At 36.0% G+C, this 20242-nt stretch overlaps 1 protein-coding gene across 1 annotated transcript in view; it reads right to left on the bottom strand.

Annotated features, from left to right (window-relative positions):
* Positions 1 to 5383: 5383 nt before the first annotated feature.
* The window catches only part of TMTC2 (transmembrane O-mannosyltransferase targeting cadherins 2), a 256190-nt gene continuing 241331 nt past the window's right edge, over positions 5384 to 20242 (bottom strand). Inside the window, exon 12 of the mRNA XM_065856816.2 lies at positions 5384 to 7780. Coding sequence (XP_065712888.1) covers positions 7601 to 7780 — 180 coding nt within the window. The 3' untranslated portion in view covers positions 5384 to 7600. The remainder of the gene's footprint in view (positions 7781 to 20242) is intronic.

Here is a 20242-nt window from a genome sequence, read left to right as displayed (position 1 = left end):
AAATTTCTGAGAGCTCAAACATCACTTGGTATTTTCACAATAAGAAATGAAAGTGGACAAAGCAATCAGCTGCAGTGCAGCTTCACATATTGCCTGTCTGCATTTTTTTTGTGAAGTAGTAAGACTTGTGCATATGAATCTTGTGTAAAAAAAACCCAAAACCATAACCAAAAAACTGCTCTTCTTTTGCCATTTAATGCCTTATTTTCGTAGTTCATGTTGTATTCCGTTTTAAAAGCCCACATTTCTCCTTCATGACAGTTTTTCTAGCTAAATAAATTTCTCATGAAAACTTGAATTAAAATGGCTTCTGTTCTCACATCATTTTTGTTTAGTTGTTAGTGAGTTATGATGGCTACTTTTTAATTTGGGTTGTGAAAACAAAAAACAGGAAACATGTCTTTGAACTCTCCAGCAAATGAGGACAGTAGGTTCAGGTCAGTGTCTGACCTGCTGCATAACTTGATACAAAATCAGAGGCCTTTTAAGTTTGCACACTTTGTTAATAAATGCTTTCAAGGATGTTTTACTCCAGTTTTGCCATCAATTTGCATTTTGTTTCCCTTAGACCTAATAAAGTCACTGGAATTCCATCTCTGCAAAGCAAAAAATTCACATAATCAAGATGGGTGGTCTTTTTCATATTACATTTTTTAAATAAGCAGAGTGAAATCCATGCATGGTTGCTAACTTGCATTTACTTCTCCCTCCTGTCTCACTGATCATTCATGGGGGAACTATCAAGGTCCAGCCTGCTTCTCTCAGCTCAGCCTCTCCCTATGGTCAATTAACACTTGCCCAGTTTGTAAAGGTATTTGCAGCAGAAATAATGTTTTTGCAGTCCCTATGTACCCTTTTCAAGCACACCTTGCGTAGGAAAGATCAAATCTTTACATACATGCAACGAGCTTTCAGCCAAGGTAACCAGAGAACCTGAGTACATCAGCCATTAGAAGGTTCTCTTCACACTTTGTAGGCCAGAAGGCTGTAATGGTTCAAAAAATGCAGCAAAATGAAAACTTTCCAACGTAATTCCTGCCAATACTCCTTTTTGAGACTTAGTGTATTATACTCAAGGTGTTCCAGGTAAGACTTTCATTTAGCTTATGCATTACTTTCAGAAATAGGCTCACCTCATTTCAGGATCAGCAACATTATGGCAAACATCCTGACTTGCTGCAGTGTGAAGATCCCGGTTCATAATTTTGTGTCTCTTCCAGGGAAATGTAAAATATGTTTCCATAGCTTCACTTGGAGTTACCTGGGCCCAGGTGCATGCCTCAGTTTTCTATGGATCCCTGTGGGCTTTGTACAGCTAAAGAGAATATCCAGCTTTACAGCAGGATTAAGACATGTTGTCTAGCATATTAAGACATATTTTCCTACGTTTTCATATAAAACTATTCCCTGCCACAATAGGAAGAACACTGCTGGATTCCAGAAACCGTAAGTTTGCAAAAGTGACTCTTTGTTGTAATTATTGGTTTTGCATATTGGATAGGAACTAGAAGAGGGAATTTATTTAATATAACAAACAATACACTGTATTATACACTCATGTACTGTCAAGAAACTTATGGTTGTGGTTGCAACAAACATGTCAAAATAAGAAATAAATCAATTCTACGTAAATGTAATTTCTCATTGTAATAAAAATACTGCGTATGCAGGAACATCTGTCTTCAAGAAAATTAGAGACACAATAAAATATATTTCTCCAGAAAAGGACATAAAATGCTTTGCTGACAGGAAGAAAAATCTACAGAAGAAACAAGCACAGCCTCTCAAATAATCTCTAGTTTCTGGGATTACCTGGTACAGCAAACCACTGTATTGTTGCGTTAAAAAATCTGTTCGCCTCGTTTAAATCATCCCTGAAACCAAAACTGAACTCAAGTTTAGCCATGAAAGCCAAGTTTCATTTCTGCATAGCTCCAAACAGAACCTGTGGCTTAAACTATTGAAACTCTGCAGGAACACTGCTTCAAATAATCAGGTACAGAGCTTTAGAAAAACAAAAACATCCATGTAAAAATAGAATGTCAGCAGCTAAGGGACCAATGATGCAAAGAAACATAGGCTTATACACAAGTTCTATCAAATAAAATAAACCCCTACAACTGTTCTCAGTGCACGTGGCTTCCACAACGACATCTTCAAAGGGAAACCTTCAGTTTTTTTAAAACATAAATTTGTGCTCAAATGCACACAGACTGACACAGGCTTGTAAACATAAACAGTAATTTTATCTTCAAACCTTGCACATCTGTAAGCTCAATAATTTCAGTAAGTAAATTTAATTATGCTTTGTCAATGAAACCATATTCAAAATAAAAGAGTATGTAACAGGCATACATGATCTAATGTATTTTATCTTACACCTTTCTAGAAGGTCCACTCTGACGTTTCTGCTCTTCTGAAAATGTATGTAACCTTCAAAGGAGCCAGTACACCACAACAGGGTAAATATGGTAAAATAAAAAATATGTGTGGAGGATAGAAACATCAAATTGAAATTTGAAACCAAACACAACCGTAAAAATTTTCTAATCAAGTAGCATAACTTGAGGCATGCCTTCAGTCTTTCATGGTGAAAATATTGTTATCTCCTCAACTCTATTATACCGTTTTCCAAGGCCAGCATTTCTGGTTGATAATGTTTGCTTTTGATTTATTATTGTACCAAAAGAACTTTTAAAAACTGCATATTGTTTTGGGGTTTTAATTTACTAATGCATACCCCTTCCTGTAGTTTATCCTAGCATAACTTGATCTTGGTGTTCCTTCTTTGTTGTTGAAATAAAGCCTGTGCCCCTAAAATTCTTACTCATTTCCACAAAAATGTTTGGATATCCTCCTGACACCTCACTCCCACCCCTGCACAATACAGGATATATTCTATTATTTAAAACACATTATTCCAATATCACACTACTGAAATTCAAGGAGAATAAACATTCACTATCTGTGTGAAGCAAGGAAGGGACTTTTCAAATTGCATGGTCAGTCCAACTGAAGGAGCCTGTGTAACATGTGAGTTGATCTCTATTTTATTTCAGAGGACCAGAAACAGAAGTTTCAAAAAGGTAAAAGGTTATATGGGATTCTCTTTAGATTTCCCACAATGTCATAGAATCAAATAATAGTTTGGGTTGGAAGGGACCTTCCAAGGTCATCTAGTCCAACCCCCCTGCAATGAGCAGGGACATCTTCAGCTAGATCAGGTTGCTCAGAGCCCCGTCCAGCCTGGCCTTGGATGTCTCCAGGGATGGGGCATCTACCACCTCTCCAGGCATCCTGGGCCAGTATTTTACCACTCTCATTGTAAAAAATTTCTTTACCATGTCTGGCCTGAAGCTCCCCCTACTTTAATTTAAAACCATCACCCCTTATCCTATCATAACAGGTCCTGGTAAAAAGTCTTTCCTTTCTAAATATCCATATTCTCTTGTTAAAATCTCTCCTTCGCAACCCTTAGGGATGCAGAAAAATAATAACAGTAATTCAGCTGTCAGTGGCTGTTCTCATAGTTGAACTGGAAGCAAAGTCTCTCTCATGCTACCTGCATTCACCCATCAGGCAAAGCTGCTATGGGAATGCCTACAACAGAGAGTCACGTCAGAGAGTCCCAAACCAGATCCAAATAAGCTGGTATATTTACATGGGATACTTTAGTGTCTTACCTTTATACTAGTTCAAATCCCAGAAGTAATACAGCCATCTGTGTCAACTACAGAGAGCAAACTCAGATGGACCTGTATAAGACGGCAGGACTGAAAAAAACACCGCAGAGCTGCTGGCTGCCTCCATCAGAAATGGAGACGTATCAGCTCTCTGCTGCCTGAAAAGTGTGATGCTTGGAAGAACAGAAACACTGGCAGCACAACACGAGTCAGACAGAACAGGATCTCACAGGGTCTAGGGATAAGAAGCCAGAACAGGAGTTCAAGCACATGTTTAGACTGTTTCCACGAGAAAGGAGTGATGCCAATCAGATTATTCTTTGCATACTTCATATTCATCTTCTGCCATTTCATCAAAACCTACTCAGGCAAGGAATAATCATGTCTGAAGGTGAGATATGAACTTTGATGAAAAGGTAAGACAGTTCAATTTGGGAGTCAGAAACCCAAAGCCTCCCTAGCACTCCGCTCATGCTCATCAATCTTTGTCAACCCTAGAGCAGATGTATCAATGCACAGGACCTGAATGCAACAGAACTAGGAAGGTATGAGAATATTAGTGTTACGCCGATTGAGCAAAGAAGGTTCTTTCCATAGAAGATTAAGAGAAAACCAAAATGTCAGAGAACCGTGTCACTTCATAACATCTGTGCAGGAAGGCAGCAGATTTGATTCTGTGACATTGCAACATCAGCAGAAGGTGCTCTCAGACACTAAAAAGACCATGTATATAAAGAGAAGTCCTCTTTCTAGCGTTTGTAGCCTATGATACATTTTAGAAGCATTGTTACTGACATCATGTTTGTATGTCAATATAAAAATAATTTATAAATATGCTTCATTCATCAGCTTTTGTTCCCATAAAGTTCAGAAATAACAATCAAATATAAGAGTTACCATACCACTTTGGCTACATTTAGTGAGTAGAAATACTAAAAAATGTTTCCAGAGAACCTTTTTGAAAATATCAGATGAATGATAGCTGCAATAGAGTATAGAAGCCAGCTATGACAGGTTGCACTCATGCTATATAGATCATCCATAGGTAAAACAGTTAATGTAACTCATTAAATTAGAATAATTTTTAAAAAGGCAGTGTTGTTGCAGTAACAGATAAAGGAATGCACATTGTATTAGTTATCAATGCTTTATTATTGAAAACAAAATTGAAATTCTCTTATCTGGCACATAAACAATTATTTCTACAAAAAAAGGAAAGCCTACAAATCTGATAATTTATACAAATAACAGTTTTTCAAAAAATAAAATTTTAATTTAGTAAACTTGTTTTGTGCTCTTTTATTATTTTTTTTTTAGCACTGTCTGCAATAATCCACCATAAATCCCTGAGCAGAGAGACATATTTTAAACATGTTTTAAATTTATTCCAAAAGAAGAAAGTGATCAAGCCCAGACCTATATTAAAAAAATGTATTCAGGGACATTCTTGTTAAATTTATGCTATTTTTTTCTTTTTTTTTTCTTCTTTTTTTTAAGAAACAAACAAACAGTTATCAACACAAGTATGACACTGCATCACAGGAGTGCTCCCCTTTTTCCCTTTTTGTGCAATGAATAAAAAATTACTAAACAAGAATGAGTACAATTTGAAGGAAACAAATAACATAGTGAATGGTTAAGACCAAGAAGCCATCGAAGTTTGATGGTTGTTGAGCAAATAAAGCTGCAGGATACCACAGTTTTATAATGAGTTCCGTTATGGTTACTATCTAATTTATTTCTATACATTTTCCAGAAAGTCAGTAAAGCAGAAGAATAAGTTCAACCTACCATTGTATTCATACATGAGTTTCAATGATAAAGTAGAAACTCAGCTTTTGACTCTTGAATTTTGCTCTTACAGTTATAACATTACTTGAGAAAAATTTGACACCTTCCACAAAACCAAACAATCTTTCCCCTCTGGCCCTTCAGGTAGGCCCATTGTAAACTTAGCAACTTATGGTATTTTAGTAAGCAAAAGGAAAGAAAATTAAACCCACACTACTACATTTTTTTTACTATACTGACTTTGAAACAGCTACTCCCCAATCTATTTCAATACAGATTTAAAATCCAAGTAGAAGGAGAGAATGACCAAGAAGGTAGAGTATAACTCAAGTGTCCCCTTTCCTGTTGGGTACGCACACCGCCCACAAAAAATGCAAGGAAAACCAAGTAAAAGAAATAGCAACACTTACAGACTATTGTGTTAATGGCAGGTAATATTGCTGCAATCAGGTAATAAATAAATAAATACAGCAAAGTATTATTCTCTAGAGTTTTGTTGGAATGGTGCTCAACAGTTATAAAGAAAAAAACAAACAAAACCAAAACACAAATAAAAAACCCCCCCAACAATATTTTTCTCAGTAATAAAGAGTTTTTATAAGAAGATCCTGAAGAAGCTTCAGCTCAAGGTGCTCTACCACTTTAACGTTTTATCTACCATTATGAAAAGAACACTGAAGCAGATACCAACAGGTCATTAAATGAAATAGTAAATTTTCTTACAAGCAATAATACTTATTCCAAGGAAAAAAAACAGTTAACAAACGGCCTGGAAAAAATGACTAAGGCTTCAATACGCTAAATAAATTATTTTTACATTTAAAAACTGAATACTAAAACAGTAACTAGGCCAAATCATTCTGAAACAGAGATAAATTGAACCTCGCCAAAAACATATTTAGGTATTTGACGGCTCTGCTGCTGGCGCATGTCAGAATACAAACAGAATAATAGTATTTGGTTAGAATCTGAAAAGGTAGTATTTTTTAAAACACCACCATTGTGAAAAATAACTGTTAACCACCTTTAGAGATTTCTCTTTACCTACACTGTTTAAAGCACGATCTAATCCAGTCCTTTCAGCTATTTCCTAGCCTCACTAATGTATGACATTCCCTTTTCTCCAAGTTTCTCATGAAGTCACATTTGTAGCATATCCAAGCATTAATATTTTCAAATCTCACTTGGCTGAGTTATTGCAAAAATATTGTATGCAAAGTCCAGTTTAATGTTGGTCTTATCTGACAGCAATGTAAAGAGAGTCAAACACACGGCTCTATAATACCATATTTTTTTTTCTTAACACAACAGTCTGACCACACTCATTTGATATCAGGACAAACAACAGTCTTGCTTGTATTGCTAAATCACAACTCTGGACCGTGTTTTGTTTTGTTTTGTTTTTTTTACTAGTCTACATACACATCTGATGTAGAATATGGGCAGTTGCTTGCTCATTCTATCTAGCCCACAGCCATTTGAATGTTTATCTCAAGAAAACTGCATTAAAACTTAAGAAGCTGAAATAATACGCATATTCACAGTAAACAAATTTGAATGCTGTTGTTGAATCACAAGTGACAGGTTTGAAAAAAAATTGGCCATATAAGCTGTGAAATTGGTTAGCAAGAGGTCATAAAGTAAGATACAGCAGCATTAAGACAAACTGCAAACACACTGGGTTTAGTATACATTTTAATGAGTTACAGCATCAGCAAAATACTTTAACCTACTATTACCACATTTACTCCCATATGGCTTAGTGTATACTGTACAATTTTCCCTTGGTATTTCTATGACAGTATACTTTTCAAGTACCCACCCAAAAGTCAGCAATATGGGAATTGCAATGCTTTATCAAATATGCCAAAACACCTTCTTTCAAATGGTATAGTTCTAAATATTTTTGTGGGATAACAAGTCCTTCATGAATATCTCAAAGTCTCCCTTTTTCGATTCATCTAGCAAAAAAAACTTATGCCAAAAAAGCAGAATAGCTTCTAGCAGCAATTAAGACCTCTGATCCTTGCAGTCAAGTCCAATGAATTCTCTGACTGGACAACTGTGTGGAAGTTCTAGTTTGTGGTTTTAATCAATTTAAGGAAAAAAGTTCAGAGCCTTCATCATCATGTTTTGGATGTCTTCAAACCTTGTTTCTCCATGATATTCCACAATTTGCGAAGATTGGACTGAGTGATGACATCATCAGGTTTGAGTTGAAGAGCAAGGAGGTAGTTTTCTTCAGCCGCCTTCAGCTTACCGTTCAGATGGAGAATGGCTCCAAGATTCATCAGGGCAGCTGGATACTGGTAAAAAAGAAAAAAAAAAAGGGGGGGGGAGAGGAAGAAATATTAGGAATATTTTCACTTTTTTTTTTCTCCAGTCAATCTTCTTCCACTTAAACAAATGATTCCCTTATGTTTGCGAACTTTTCATGGAAGCAATTTAGCAATTTAAGCAAATAGAGATAACAAGAAAAAGTTTCTGAACAGCTGCTGTATACTTTGTGCTTTAAACAGGGCAAGCTCTGGTGTCTACAGACATACACTTCTCTCTTTAATGAGAAAACACAGAACTCATAAAGCTTTACATGTGGTAATGTCGGCATAGCACAGTTTCCAAGAGAAAATTAAAGTAATCCAAGGGTGGATTAAAGACAGGAATTTATTTTTAATTAAACCCATGGCCAATAAAGAGTTTATAATTGTTGGGAAAAGTTAACACATTGGAACTCATCCCTTTTGTCTCTTTGTCTTAATTATAACTAGTAGAAAATATAATCTGTTCTCCGATTCTGAGGATGTTCAGGGGTCCTAGGATATCCATTTAGATGCAGGCTGTGACAAGTATTTCTTAACAAATGATTGAATAAAAATGACACTGGTGGAAAAAAACATGCTATTTTAATAACAAAGACGTGAATATTTCATAACAAATCCATTAAAAAGCTTCTTATGTTACTAACAATTTTTTCCATCTTTAGCTAGGACAAAATGTTTCTTATTTTAAATTTTTCATCTTTAGAGTATTCCATTCTGAAATAATAGGTTGTTCATGATAATTAAACATGTCTGGTTACTGGAGTTAAGAAATATTATAAGGGCAGAAAAGCAGATTTATGAAGCTGAAGAACACAGTCTAACCTATCTTTTTACAAGTACCTAAGGTATCCACTTGCTAGTGAGAGCATAGTAAAGGCATTTGCCAAACCAGTACCTTGCATTTCAAAGAAAAAGGGGAAAAATACAACACAAGGTTCAGTATGGTTCTCCTCCTCAAGTCACTATCATTTCCAATGAGCTTCAGGAACACTCAAAGTCACATAGTTTTGCTTCACAGGATAAATGCTTCAAGACACCACTCACCACCACTGTTCTGATCAAAACGCAATACCCAAAATGTGGAGACACATGGAAACTCAGCTTCACAGTACTGTGTGGGGGTGTCAGTATGTTTTGGAAGCCTCTCAGTGACAATAACTTCAGGAAAATATGGTGGGGAGAAGGCAAATAAAATATGCACCAGACTTGATCTCCCAGACTGATGTGATAATACGATGAGGAAGATTTAGCTATGTTCCAAACCTCTCCACTAGCAAGTTAAAGTCCTTACTCTTATCCTTCTGAATCAAGTTTAAAACCAAACCAAACAAAAAAACAAAACCCCCCAAACAAATCAACCAACCAATCAACTGTAATTCTTGTGTCCAAATCCTAAATTTTATGGTAGAAATGTTGTTCAGAAGCTTCTCTAGTTCTATATCCTACAAATATTTCATATTTTTTCAGCTTTCTTCCTGCTCCTATTAACACATACTCAAGAGTCACAAAGAACTGCGACACATCAAATTTTCAGAAAAACTGGCTTCCAGAGTTTCAAAGTTAAGCAAAACAAAATGAGTTCAGTCCTCCTTATTGTAAACAATGTTAATGCAGTGTAGTCTGAAGATGTTATTTTTAGATTTAATTTTTTCTCACTTTACCCTGACAGATTACTTCCACTACTCCAAAATTAGTTACTTTGTTCTACTAAAAATCAAAACAACAACAACTAAAACTCAGCTGGATTTTATAAAGTTTTCCCAGTTTAATGCTCTCCAAAATTTTCTCTTCAGTCATAGTCTGTACACAAAAGGAAAACTAAGCCCCTGAAATGTAATGTTCGCTATGGACAACGCATATTGGCAGCCACATTATCATAGCTCCACCTTTGCAGTGCCAGTGTTGCATGCTGTTTTGTAATAGAATAATACACCCCTTCATGACACATGTCCTGTGTGCTAATTGAAGTGATGTAAGTGAAGAGTGATCACAAAACAGCTCCACTGTATATGGATGGTTCTCTAAACACCCACATATTTTAGTTGTTAATTTATTTTAGACTTAAGATTGTTTGAGAGAGTTTTCTCAAATCATGAGTAGGATGGTCTGTTCCCACTGATTGTGTTCCTTATTTGTCTAATTAGAGTTTATGAATAAAACAGCTTTTTTCAAGAACATAGTTATTGACACAGAACTGTCTTCTCACTTGAAATATAACTATGCGCATATGTTTGCATTTAGAAAAAGCTTACAATGGAAAAGGATTAAAAAATCTTAAACTCAGAAAAACTTATATTAAATAAGACATACGTTAAATTGTGTTCATGGGCAATTCTACAGCATCCACAAACTTATTGTGTGGGAAGTAACACAGTTGTCTTACACAGCTTCCAGAAGTCCTCTCCACTTCCTTCACACCCCCCTGAAAACATGGTATGTGTATCACACTAATCAAGTACTCTAAAGAACATCATACATATAAGACTATACGCCTAGCTAAGAAAAGCCTTCTGTCACCATGTCTTTATCTTGCTATATCGTTTCAATAGAGCAAGCAACAAAAACATCTAGAAGAACAAACTGCATGCCTTTTAACTGAACATGAAATTTTCCAACTTCTACTTGTCATTCCCAATTTCCTGGAGACGCACCAATTTTTAGGCCATTAATGTTCTAAACAAATGTATCCACAGAAAACTTGAGTTGATAATTCATCTCAGGTAGGGCTGAAAGTTCATTCCAACTCCATGTTTCAAATGAGGGAGTGCATAGGGTTTGGGAAAGACTGTTCTCTATGTTTCTAGTGTATCAGCCACCCCAAAAATCTATGGTTTATTGTAAAAGAAAAATTTGGGGTGAGTGCATGATTATATATCAGTGCCATCAGACTCTGAAAACTACAAATAATGGTCTGAGGACAAGAGAGCAAGAGACATTTGCTATAGTTTTTCTTCACATATATTGTATTTTATTAAAGACAGCTGATAAAACTTTCCAGTACGTTAACAAAGGCAGTCGGCAGCTACCAGTGCAATAACATGGGACTTGTAGCACTGTATAACAAATGACACCACCTACTACTTCAGAGGCTTGAAAGGAGAAGCAGGCCTGCCTTCATTTCCTTTTGGAGACAGATGCTTTACATCAAAAAAAGCTGACTGGCATTTCTATCTGGGTTGTAAATGCTGTCTTTTATGGTCTACTGGGAATTATTCCCTTTATGAGCATTTTGATTGTGGTGTGCTTGTTTCCTTAGTGTTTTTTTTGGGGACTGGGGGGAAGAGGGGTGGTGGGAGGTGCTCGTGAGAAGGACAGGGGAGGAATAACAGAGTAGTTAATAAATGACAAAATAGCAAAAGGCATGTATTTAGTTGCCGAGGTGTTTTCGGTTTACGTTGATGACAATTCTTTCAAACTTTCTCTGTATCACCAAATTCAAAGAAAAGCCTTGGGGCATGCAAAAATTTTAACATAAATTCAAGTCTTCGCTAAAATCAGGAGACCTATGGAATCTCCAAATAATTCAAAAAGTTCTGAGTAATACTTTGAAATTACACTCATGTAACCAAGTACGGTACTGGACCCACAAACAGAACGAGTCTTAATGACACAGATGTTGAACTTCTTTCTTACTCGTCATCTCCAGCTCCATATATAGCAAAGGTCTTATCAGAAGAACAGTCTCAAACAGAAGACAACAAGTTTACTTCTATATATGCCTAACAACTTAAGGAGAGAGAAAAAAAATACACGAACACTTGTTAGGGAATTATATTTGGTGTACTGCTTCTTATAGAATTTGCTTAGAAACTGCTTATATAGAGTTTGCTTAGCATAACTTCTGCAAGCTGTGAACCTTTGAACTTTCTGCTTTGTTAAGCAGAAAGGCCTCAGTGTCTTCAAGTTAGAAAATAGGGGAGCTGCATCCTTGGAAATAAGTAAAGGGACAGAACAGCACCTGACAGAAGGCAAGAGACAGAAAACTGTTTTGGCTGTTACCAACAACTTATTTTCTCCAGCTGCAGGTGTAAAATAGCAACTGAAGGTCAGGATTTTCATTGACAGTGGCCTGATGAAAATGAAGAGATCTAATGAAGAACATGGAGACCCCAGACTCTAATTTTGCAGTTGCCCTGGCGTGATGTGCAGGGGGTGGGGACTTGGACTTTAGGGGTATAATTGTCCAAGCTTTTTCTTCTGCTGAGGGTTTCTCTTCAGGAAGCACCCAGTTCAAGCTGCTCTATGCTGCAACTTATGCATAAACTGTTTATTTTAGAAGAATTTCTGGAATCCATGCCTGAGACTCTGCTACAGGAAACCTAGGAAAAATAAACTTAACCTAGCTCAAAACCACCTCTTGCAGAGCAGACAACTATGAACAAACAACAGCTCAAATACAAGCAATGAAATCTGAAATAGTTTTCATCAAAGCCCTGCTTACAGATGTCCTTCTCTGCTCAACACCACAGAGGCCAGAGCAGCAGATTCTGAGGTTAAAGTGCATTTTGTTGCTGCCATGGTACTTATAAGGAAAATCATGACAAATTTTACTCCAGTAGTATCACAAGTGCAAGTTACTTCTCACCTAGCCATTTTAAAAGGTCACTGGAAAGATGTTGACAATATTCATCTTGCTCTTAATGAATTACTGCCAGGCATGATCTTGTAGATGTTTCAAAACAATCCCAGGACTGTTTAATGAATACTGTAATCAGCATGGCCAGCCCATCAGAAACACAGAGGCTAAGTTTTTTGTTTTAGAACAGTGCAATTAAGGACACTTGTTCTTTTAAGGGTTCCTGTTGAGTAAAGTCCATAGTCAAAGAAGCACTTCTAATTAAATATGGGTGAAGAATTCAGATATTCCTCTTTGATAACTGAAGATACAGGAGGCACAATGACTGAGCCATAAAGCAGCAGAGTATTAGTTGTAGAATGACTCGCTTAAAGCATGAGAGAAAGCATGGTGGACTGCTTCATCTTATCAGTGACCACAGGATAATGTGCTGTCATGCCTTTTTTATCCTTCTACAGTGATGGCAAGAATTTTCACTTGAACTTTTATTACTGGTGTTATTGCTGTAGCACAACATAGTATTTTCTGAAGCAATCAAACTGTCAACAACTCCTTTTTTATCGCTAAAAATAACTGTGGACAACAGAATCATTTCAGCGGTAGCACTTGCTTGTGACAGACTCATAATTTTGAGTAAAACCATGACCCAGCAGTTGCCCCAAAATGTAAGCATACCACTTTAAAGCACATAGGTAGGGGGGAAGGTAGAAAGAGAGGCAGGAGAGGGACATTTAGCAAGATGGCTGATGCCAACTGGGTCTTACGCTCCAATGCAGTCCATTGATAACACTGTAAATTCAGCAGAGGCTGACACATGGAAGTAGAACTCTTTGTAGGAGTAACCTAGTGTTGCCAGATAAGCCAAGTGCCAGTTATTCCTTTCAAAGACCCATGTGTCTATTTGATTCTCTATGCTCTAAGGCTTTTGTATATCTTAAGAACTGCAGTCTGCATATACTGTGTCTGGCATTTTGTTCCAAACAGGACATGAATCACAACTAAGACACCCATCTCCAGTAAGCTGCATGACAAGAGTAAATCGTCTAGGAACAGATTAGCTTGGTGCAAAAAGCATTCTGGAACAAGATGACAGGATGTATGGCAAAATAGTATGGATCACAGAGAATAAAAAAGCATAAAATTCAGAGTTGAGAGGGATTTCCTGTGTTATCAGCCCGGACAGCAAATCATTCAGCTCTGTCAGAAAACAAAAAAAAATCAGCAAACTCTTCAAATGGAAGAAAGCTCTGCAACTTCTCCTCTATGACACTTAAATACATTATTTAAACTGTTAAGTCTGCTCATGAATAATTTTGATAAGTGTGCTTTTGTGTCGAAAACAGCTTTCAGCTTAAATAGTGAAGATGGGAAATGGAGAGAAAAACATTCTCCCCACAAATACTAATTTGAATTAACATTGAGAAGAGCACAGTTTCCACGGTTGTGTTACTCAGAAATGGACCTAAATGTCTCTGCTGTAAAGGGAGCCTGTGTCCCGAACTAATTACCTTAAAACTAAATACATAGCTATATAAATCTAACAATAAGCCTAGGCTCTAGAGAGGAATGGATCGTTGGATTTGGTGATCATCTTTGAGAGTACCACGTTGGTGATGCTGATGGAGAACAACCTAAGTTATTACTCACTAATATGTCACTAAACAGAGACTTCATTTAGTGCTTTTTTTCATATTTTGTTCACCAAAGTAACAAACTATTAATATCCAGGGAGGTGAACACACCCACCAGGAAAAAAAAAAAAGAAAATATACAAAAAGTAAAGTAGATTTCTCTTGAATACTATTTATGTAATAGTCTCAGGTTAAGATAATATATCAAGTTAATGTGTCAAGTAAAGAAGGTAGAAGAACTGCACAAATTAATACCTGGTCACCTTAACAACTGATGATACTACATTAATGTTAGAACATGGTATGTTTTCTTGTTCTGTTTTGTTTTGTTTTTTAATTTATTATTTAACATTTGGACATTCAAAGCATTTTACCTGCTTGGTGAAGGGAGAATATACATGCAAATCGCATGTATCTAATCTTCTGTGCTTTCAAACACTTCAGACTATCATGTCTAAAATTGCAAACTACAGCATATTTGCATTTCAAACCAGAAGTTAAAAGTGAAAGAAAGGGTTCTTTCTTTTTTTAATATTTATGAGTGGCAGATGAGGGTGTTTTCATCCACAAGCATACCATGAAATGATTCAGTTTGCTTGTAGATTTAGACATTGGCATCATTAAAGAAACCCACAGCTGTGAGTCAGGGAAGAGTTCTAGACTTGGCGCGGGAAGGAAGCATCAAGCAGTCTACTCTGATTCTCAAATTATCACATCAATAGGGGACATTTTAACATTAATGTTCTCGAGCAAGTGAACATTTTTTTCCTCAACATCTTTTTCATCTTAACCTTCAGAGACTGCTCAGAGTTTTGAAAACATAGTTATTCAAAACCAAACAAGCATATACGTTACATTTTGTTGCTGAAAAGCTATCTGCCATTGGCCTTCATATAAATTCAGAGTACATTGTTTTATATATCAGCAAGTTAACATAAGCACGTCTTACATCTGGTAAAGGCTGCAGATCATAACAACAGCTGAAAAAGTCCCACAGAAATGTACTTATACATTCTGTGTATCTAGATTTTTTTTTCCCCAGGCATCAAATGTTTAGATTTATGCTTAAAGAACCCCTAATCACACTCGGTTTATATAGAAACCACGACGGACATTTTCAGATAACATACTCATATTATCATAATAAAAATGAGTATTTAATATTATGGTTATATAAAAACAAACAAACAAAAACCACACAAACAAAACCAACCAACCAACAAACCAAACCAAACCGAACCCCCAAAAAACACCAACCAAAAACATTTTCCAGGCCTCAATGTGTCCCTAATTAAACTTCTTAACTTTACAGCTAAACTGTTTTCACCAGTATAGGATATGGTAATTTTACTGAATTTTCCTAGCACTTCAGGATTTCATTAAAAAAATCGTCAAATGACTTAATTTTTATTTATAGAAATCCAGCTGTGCTCTGATATCTGCAATCTTCTAATTTTAATACAGAGCTATGATTATGGTATAAAACATTAAACAACTTCTTTATCTTGTATGAGTACACTGTGTGCCAATTAGGAAGACTGTACTCCCAGCAAGTAAGTTGCTAAATAGTAATATCATCTGTATTACCATACTGACAAACAGAAATTACTCAAAATCTTTCAGTAATAGAATTTTGTCCCACCAAAGGGTGGGACACCAAGCGTGTTTTAAAATGAAATTGAATCTATTAGTTACTGTATTTTTCTACGCACTTTGCTTCTAAACTTGGAAACCAGAAAAATAAAACGCTTTGTGTTAGTGCCTATATATAAACCCCACTTTTAATTTAAAAGAAATGTAAAGTGTTAAAACAAAAATTAATATACTCTACGTCACCCAGCAGCACACATGCAGGGTTGAATGGAATAGCTGTCCACATTAACATAATCAAAACTGGCTGATCTTCAGAGAAAACTCTAATTTACAGATCAGCTGAGGTTATGAATACAATTGCAGTATATACTACTGGCGTCAAAAACAGTTCTTTCTTTTCAGTCAATTAAATGCCATTGGAACTTAAAAATGACTGCTGAGAATGAATGCATCTTTTGTCTACTTTTGCCCAGATACTGATCAAATACATCAGTACCCAGAGAAGGTTGTGTAGTTTTTCAAGATGCTAGTTACATGCATATGGAATATTACATTAGAGCTTCCATTTTTCAGTAGAATACACAACTAGTGAAATTTTAGAAGGAAGAAGTGTTCATTTCTGGCCTTAAAAACTTAGTTACGTTCTAACTATGGGATTCTCAAAATCACTAGTTTTCCAGTATTTTGAATCCAGATGTTCAGATGAACATTAAGTGTCAATCAAGGCTTTGCACCTTTGGCTGACAAGTGTAGTCAGCTGAACTAAACGCTTGAGAACTACATTAATATTGATATTGCTATATGTTTTTCAAAACTATGTAGGTGTTTGCAGTTGTAAGCTATACTTGCTCTGAGTACAAAGAATGAGATTCTTGCTAATTTGTTCAAGGCTTATATCATGCAGAGCCACTACTAAGACAGCCCACAGAAAAAGCATTATATTAGACCATTACAGAAACAGAAATAAAGACAAGACTAGAAGATTATTAGGCATTGTAGGATGTTTTAGTGTAAGTTTTAGCCTTCGTTCCACACCTTAACAGACTCATTTTCTTTTGGTTAACTTTCCCTAGACAATAGAATCAATCATTATTCCACTCTTGGCAATAATTTTATTGGCAGGAAAGTATAAATGATGTCTAACACATGAAGTGATACGATTTCCCTAACAACAGAGTTTATCAATAGTATCTGAAGGTATTTTCAAATTTGTCAGAAAACGCAACTGCAGCATGTGGAAATGTTACCAAGGTAGTTTTGCAACTAAAAACAAACTCCACAATAGATAAACAAATAAATAAAAGTATTGTGATGATATATTGTTCAAGGAACTACATTTTTGTTAGACAGTAGACAAAACTGAAAATGCTTGAAAAACTCTTGTTCCTAAATGATTTCTGAATGGAAAATCTTACAGTATTTACAGATCAATATTTTTTTTTCTTTCCTTTTGTCCTTTTTCATCTGGCTCCTATCACTTCCATGCCTGTTCCATAGTACAAAAAGGTTATGCCCACACTTGGTCTTGACTTTGGTTTTACCCACAGGATTACGAGAGCAGCTGAGAAAAGATGCACGTACTTTTGGTCCTTTTCAAACTGCTTAATACAGCACTCCACGTAATTCATAAGAATTCATGCCTTACATTTTGGCAGCCAGTAACCTGCAGGTGTTCCCTACACAGTATTTAAAAATTAAATCTACAGTGCATATTAAAATTATTAACTTCCCAGCTAAGAGCTAGGTTTTAGTTTGGATTCTTGTAACGTAAAGATTTTAAGGTTGTAGTTTCTTAAATTTGGTCTTTTGATTGCTAATAGTAAGACCACAGGGTAGTAATTGGTCACTAGGCTTTTACAAGGTTGTGACTTCAAAAAAAACCCCAACCTTTCTGCTTAGGTCAGCCTTATTTACCACATCTCACCAGTGACTCATACGGTTACAGTGCTTTGTCAGTAATTAGTACCAGTAACAGCAAGAATTGTTCAGTGGTAGATCTGCACAACCTACTCTGAAAGGTTGCACTTGATACTACTTCATGTGTTGACAACTGCTGTTTATTAAACAGAGGCTTTCTGTATTTGTCAAACTATATTTTTAAGAAATGGACACACAAAGCAACACTGTGAATAATATTTTCCTTTTTAAAAAGGTTTCATTAATTATTACTGAAGGGACAAGAGGACAACTAATATTTGCAGGACTAGCACCAACATATCAAAGTTTAATTCCTGACTCTGAAATTTAGTGTCAAAAATTACTCAGCGAAACCAGTTCCTTGCTCCAAACTGCTCCAGAAAAAGCCCTGTGTGTCTGGAGCAAACTATAATCCAGGGCCACTCCATAGTCAATGGCTCAGGTTACTTTGCCTTCTCATTATATATTTGCAGTATAGAAACCACCCATTTTATATTAATACCACAGCATCCTACAGAAATTAACTTTGGGTCCTACCTACCAGCAATCTTTTTGTAAAAGCTCATTTTTTCCTCTCAAATCAAAACGTTTGTCTCCTGTGCAATTTCCATAATCTCTGTTCAGAAAGCATTTTGTTGCTCTATTATGGGTAAAACATCCAATTTGTGAACTAATCATCAAACAACTCCATCAATGCAGCTATCAAACCAGGATTTTTCAAACAATTAATGAAGGATCATGTAATTGATCTTTCAAAAATTATAAAAAAGTGATAACTTTAAGTGTATTTCAGTTTAGTCAGAATGCGAAGAAATGAAGTACAAGTACTGAGCTATGATAAAACTCCACCGAATAACTCCACGATTAATATGCCAATCATTTACCCCACATAATCTAAGAAACATACAGCAAATCTTCATATGGAATTTAATTTGGGGTTTTATTGTGGATTTTCATTTTTACTGTTGTTATATTGGAAAAGATTTCTGTTTTCCTTCACACTGTAATTGTTTTCAGTGAGTTTGCAGCAGCCAGATGCTGAGGCAACTGGCACTGTTACAAACCATAATGTCAGATTAAAGTTACTTACTGTACAGGAAGACAATCTTTACTGGAGCACCTGAAGAATTAGTGAAAATGCCTCAGCTCAGTAATAGAGCTATTCGCTATATGTAAGACATGTTTTGAAAGGGTAGGTAGACTTGAATGTGTATTTGCTCTCCATTAAAATTAATTGGGGTAAGTAGAATCATGTAAATGCAATATACAGAGCTGACCAATATACAGTGGTTCAGAATACCTCAATGAAAAGGGACTGCTTTTTGGGGGAAATGAAAAACTATCCATCTCCTCCTCATAGCACCTTTTCATTAGCAGATAGCTGATCTCTAGACCGTGACTGTTTCAGGGAAAAACGCATTCCAACTGGTACTGAAATTAGTCTTAAAGACAAATTCCAAGAACATTACTTCAGCCAGACCTGCCACCCATCCCCTCCCTAGCAGTCTGCAAACATACAGTTCTCCTCGGACAGATCTCAGACCAAAACCAGCCTTATTCTAGGGCATTTTTCCTCTATACAATCACCTAGATACACCTAGAGGTGTAGGAGGGTGGAGAATATCAACTACATCAAAACCATGTTGTGAAACAGAACCATAAATTCTCCATAGCTTGTGGGGGAAAAAATTTTAATAGGATATGTCAACCCACAAATAAAAATAATTCCCAGGCTGAGAAATACATCAAAACTACAGCTTAGGAAGAAAATTAGGAAGTTATTTATTGCAAAACATCCTACTGAGAATGCACTGTTGCTGGGTTTATTTAATGAACATTGAAAACACTTTCTTATCAGTTTTAATTGCATAATAAGTTCATTCTATTGTTTCCAGAACCAGCACTAGAATACTCTATTAGGAAAAACCTTGCTTGATTCTCTTCTAATTGAGTTCAAACAGATGGTTTAATTTCTGAAATGCTAATCTACTGCTGTGAGTTCTATATTTCATGGCACTTTATTTTTGGTAGACACCAAGGGCTACATTTAAAAGGCACAGTCAATCTTGCTCTCTCCAGGAACTGACGCAGGCAGCAGGGTACCCCTGCCATATTGCTGTTGGACTGTGAATCACCTCCAAGTGTGTAGGGCTACACATGATACGTCATCTTCATTTCCACAATTGCAACAAAGAGACTGCCTCATTACAAACTACTGCCTCTCGTTATCTCAAAGCATGATGGTCCCTTTTATTTAAATCAGTAGTACAACTCTAGACACTGTGACTTCCTACTAATTAGTTTTGCAAACCCATTTTTTTTTAATATTCAGTTAATGAATATCATAGTTGAGTACAGGCACAACTGTTGCACAGCTCTTTTCATACTGTCTACTAAGATGTGGATGAAAGTCACTAAGACGCCAGATGACACAAAACGGCACTCCACAAGACAGGCTAAGGTGACCTCACATCCTCATTTCTTCAAGTAATTTTGATGGTGGACTGGACATATCTATATACAGATAACAATTTCATATTTGCATGATGAAAATACATGTAAAAAACCAACAACAGCAACAACAACAAAAAAAAAAAGAAAAAAGTGAAGACACTAAGATTCAAGCTAACTAAGGCACAGTCCTATGGAATTTCTGAAACAAGGTCTTGACAGTAAAATAGCTTAGAGTATTACTTGGAGAATTTATGAACTATCCACTGATAATCACGT

This window comes from Patagioenas fasciata, chromosome 1, assembly GCF_037038585.1.
Source record: "Patagioenas fasciata isolate bPatFas1 chromosome 1, bPatFas1.hap1, whole genome shotgun sequence".
NCBI classification, from domain to species: Eukaryota; Metazoa; Chordata; class Aves; order Columbiformes; family Columbidae; genus Patagioenas; species Patagioenas fasciata.
Note: the sequence above shows the minus strand (reverse complement) of the source record. Positions and strands in the feature narration are given on the sequence as shown.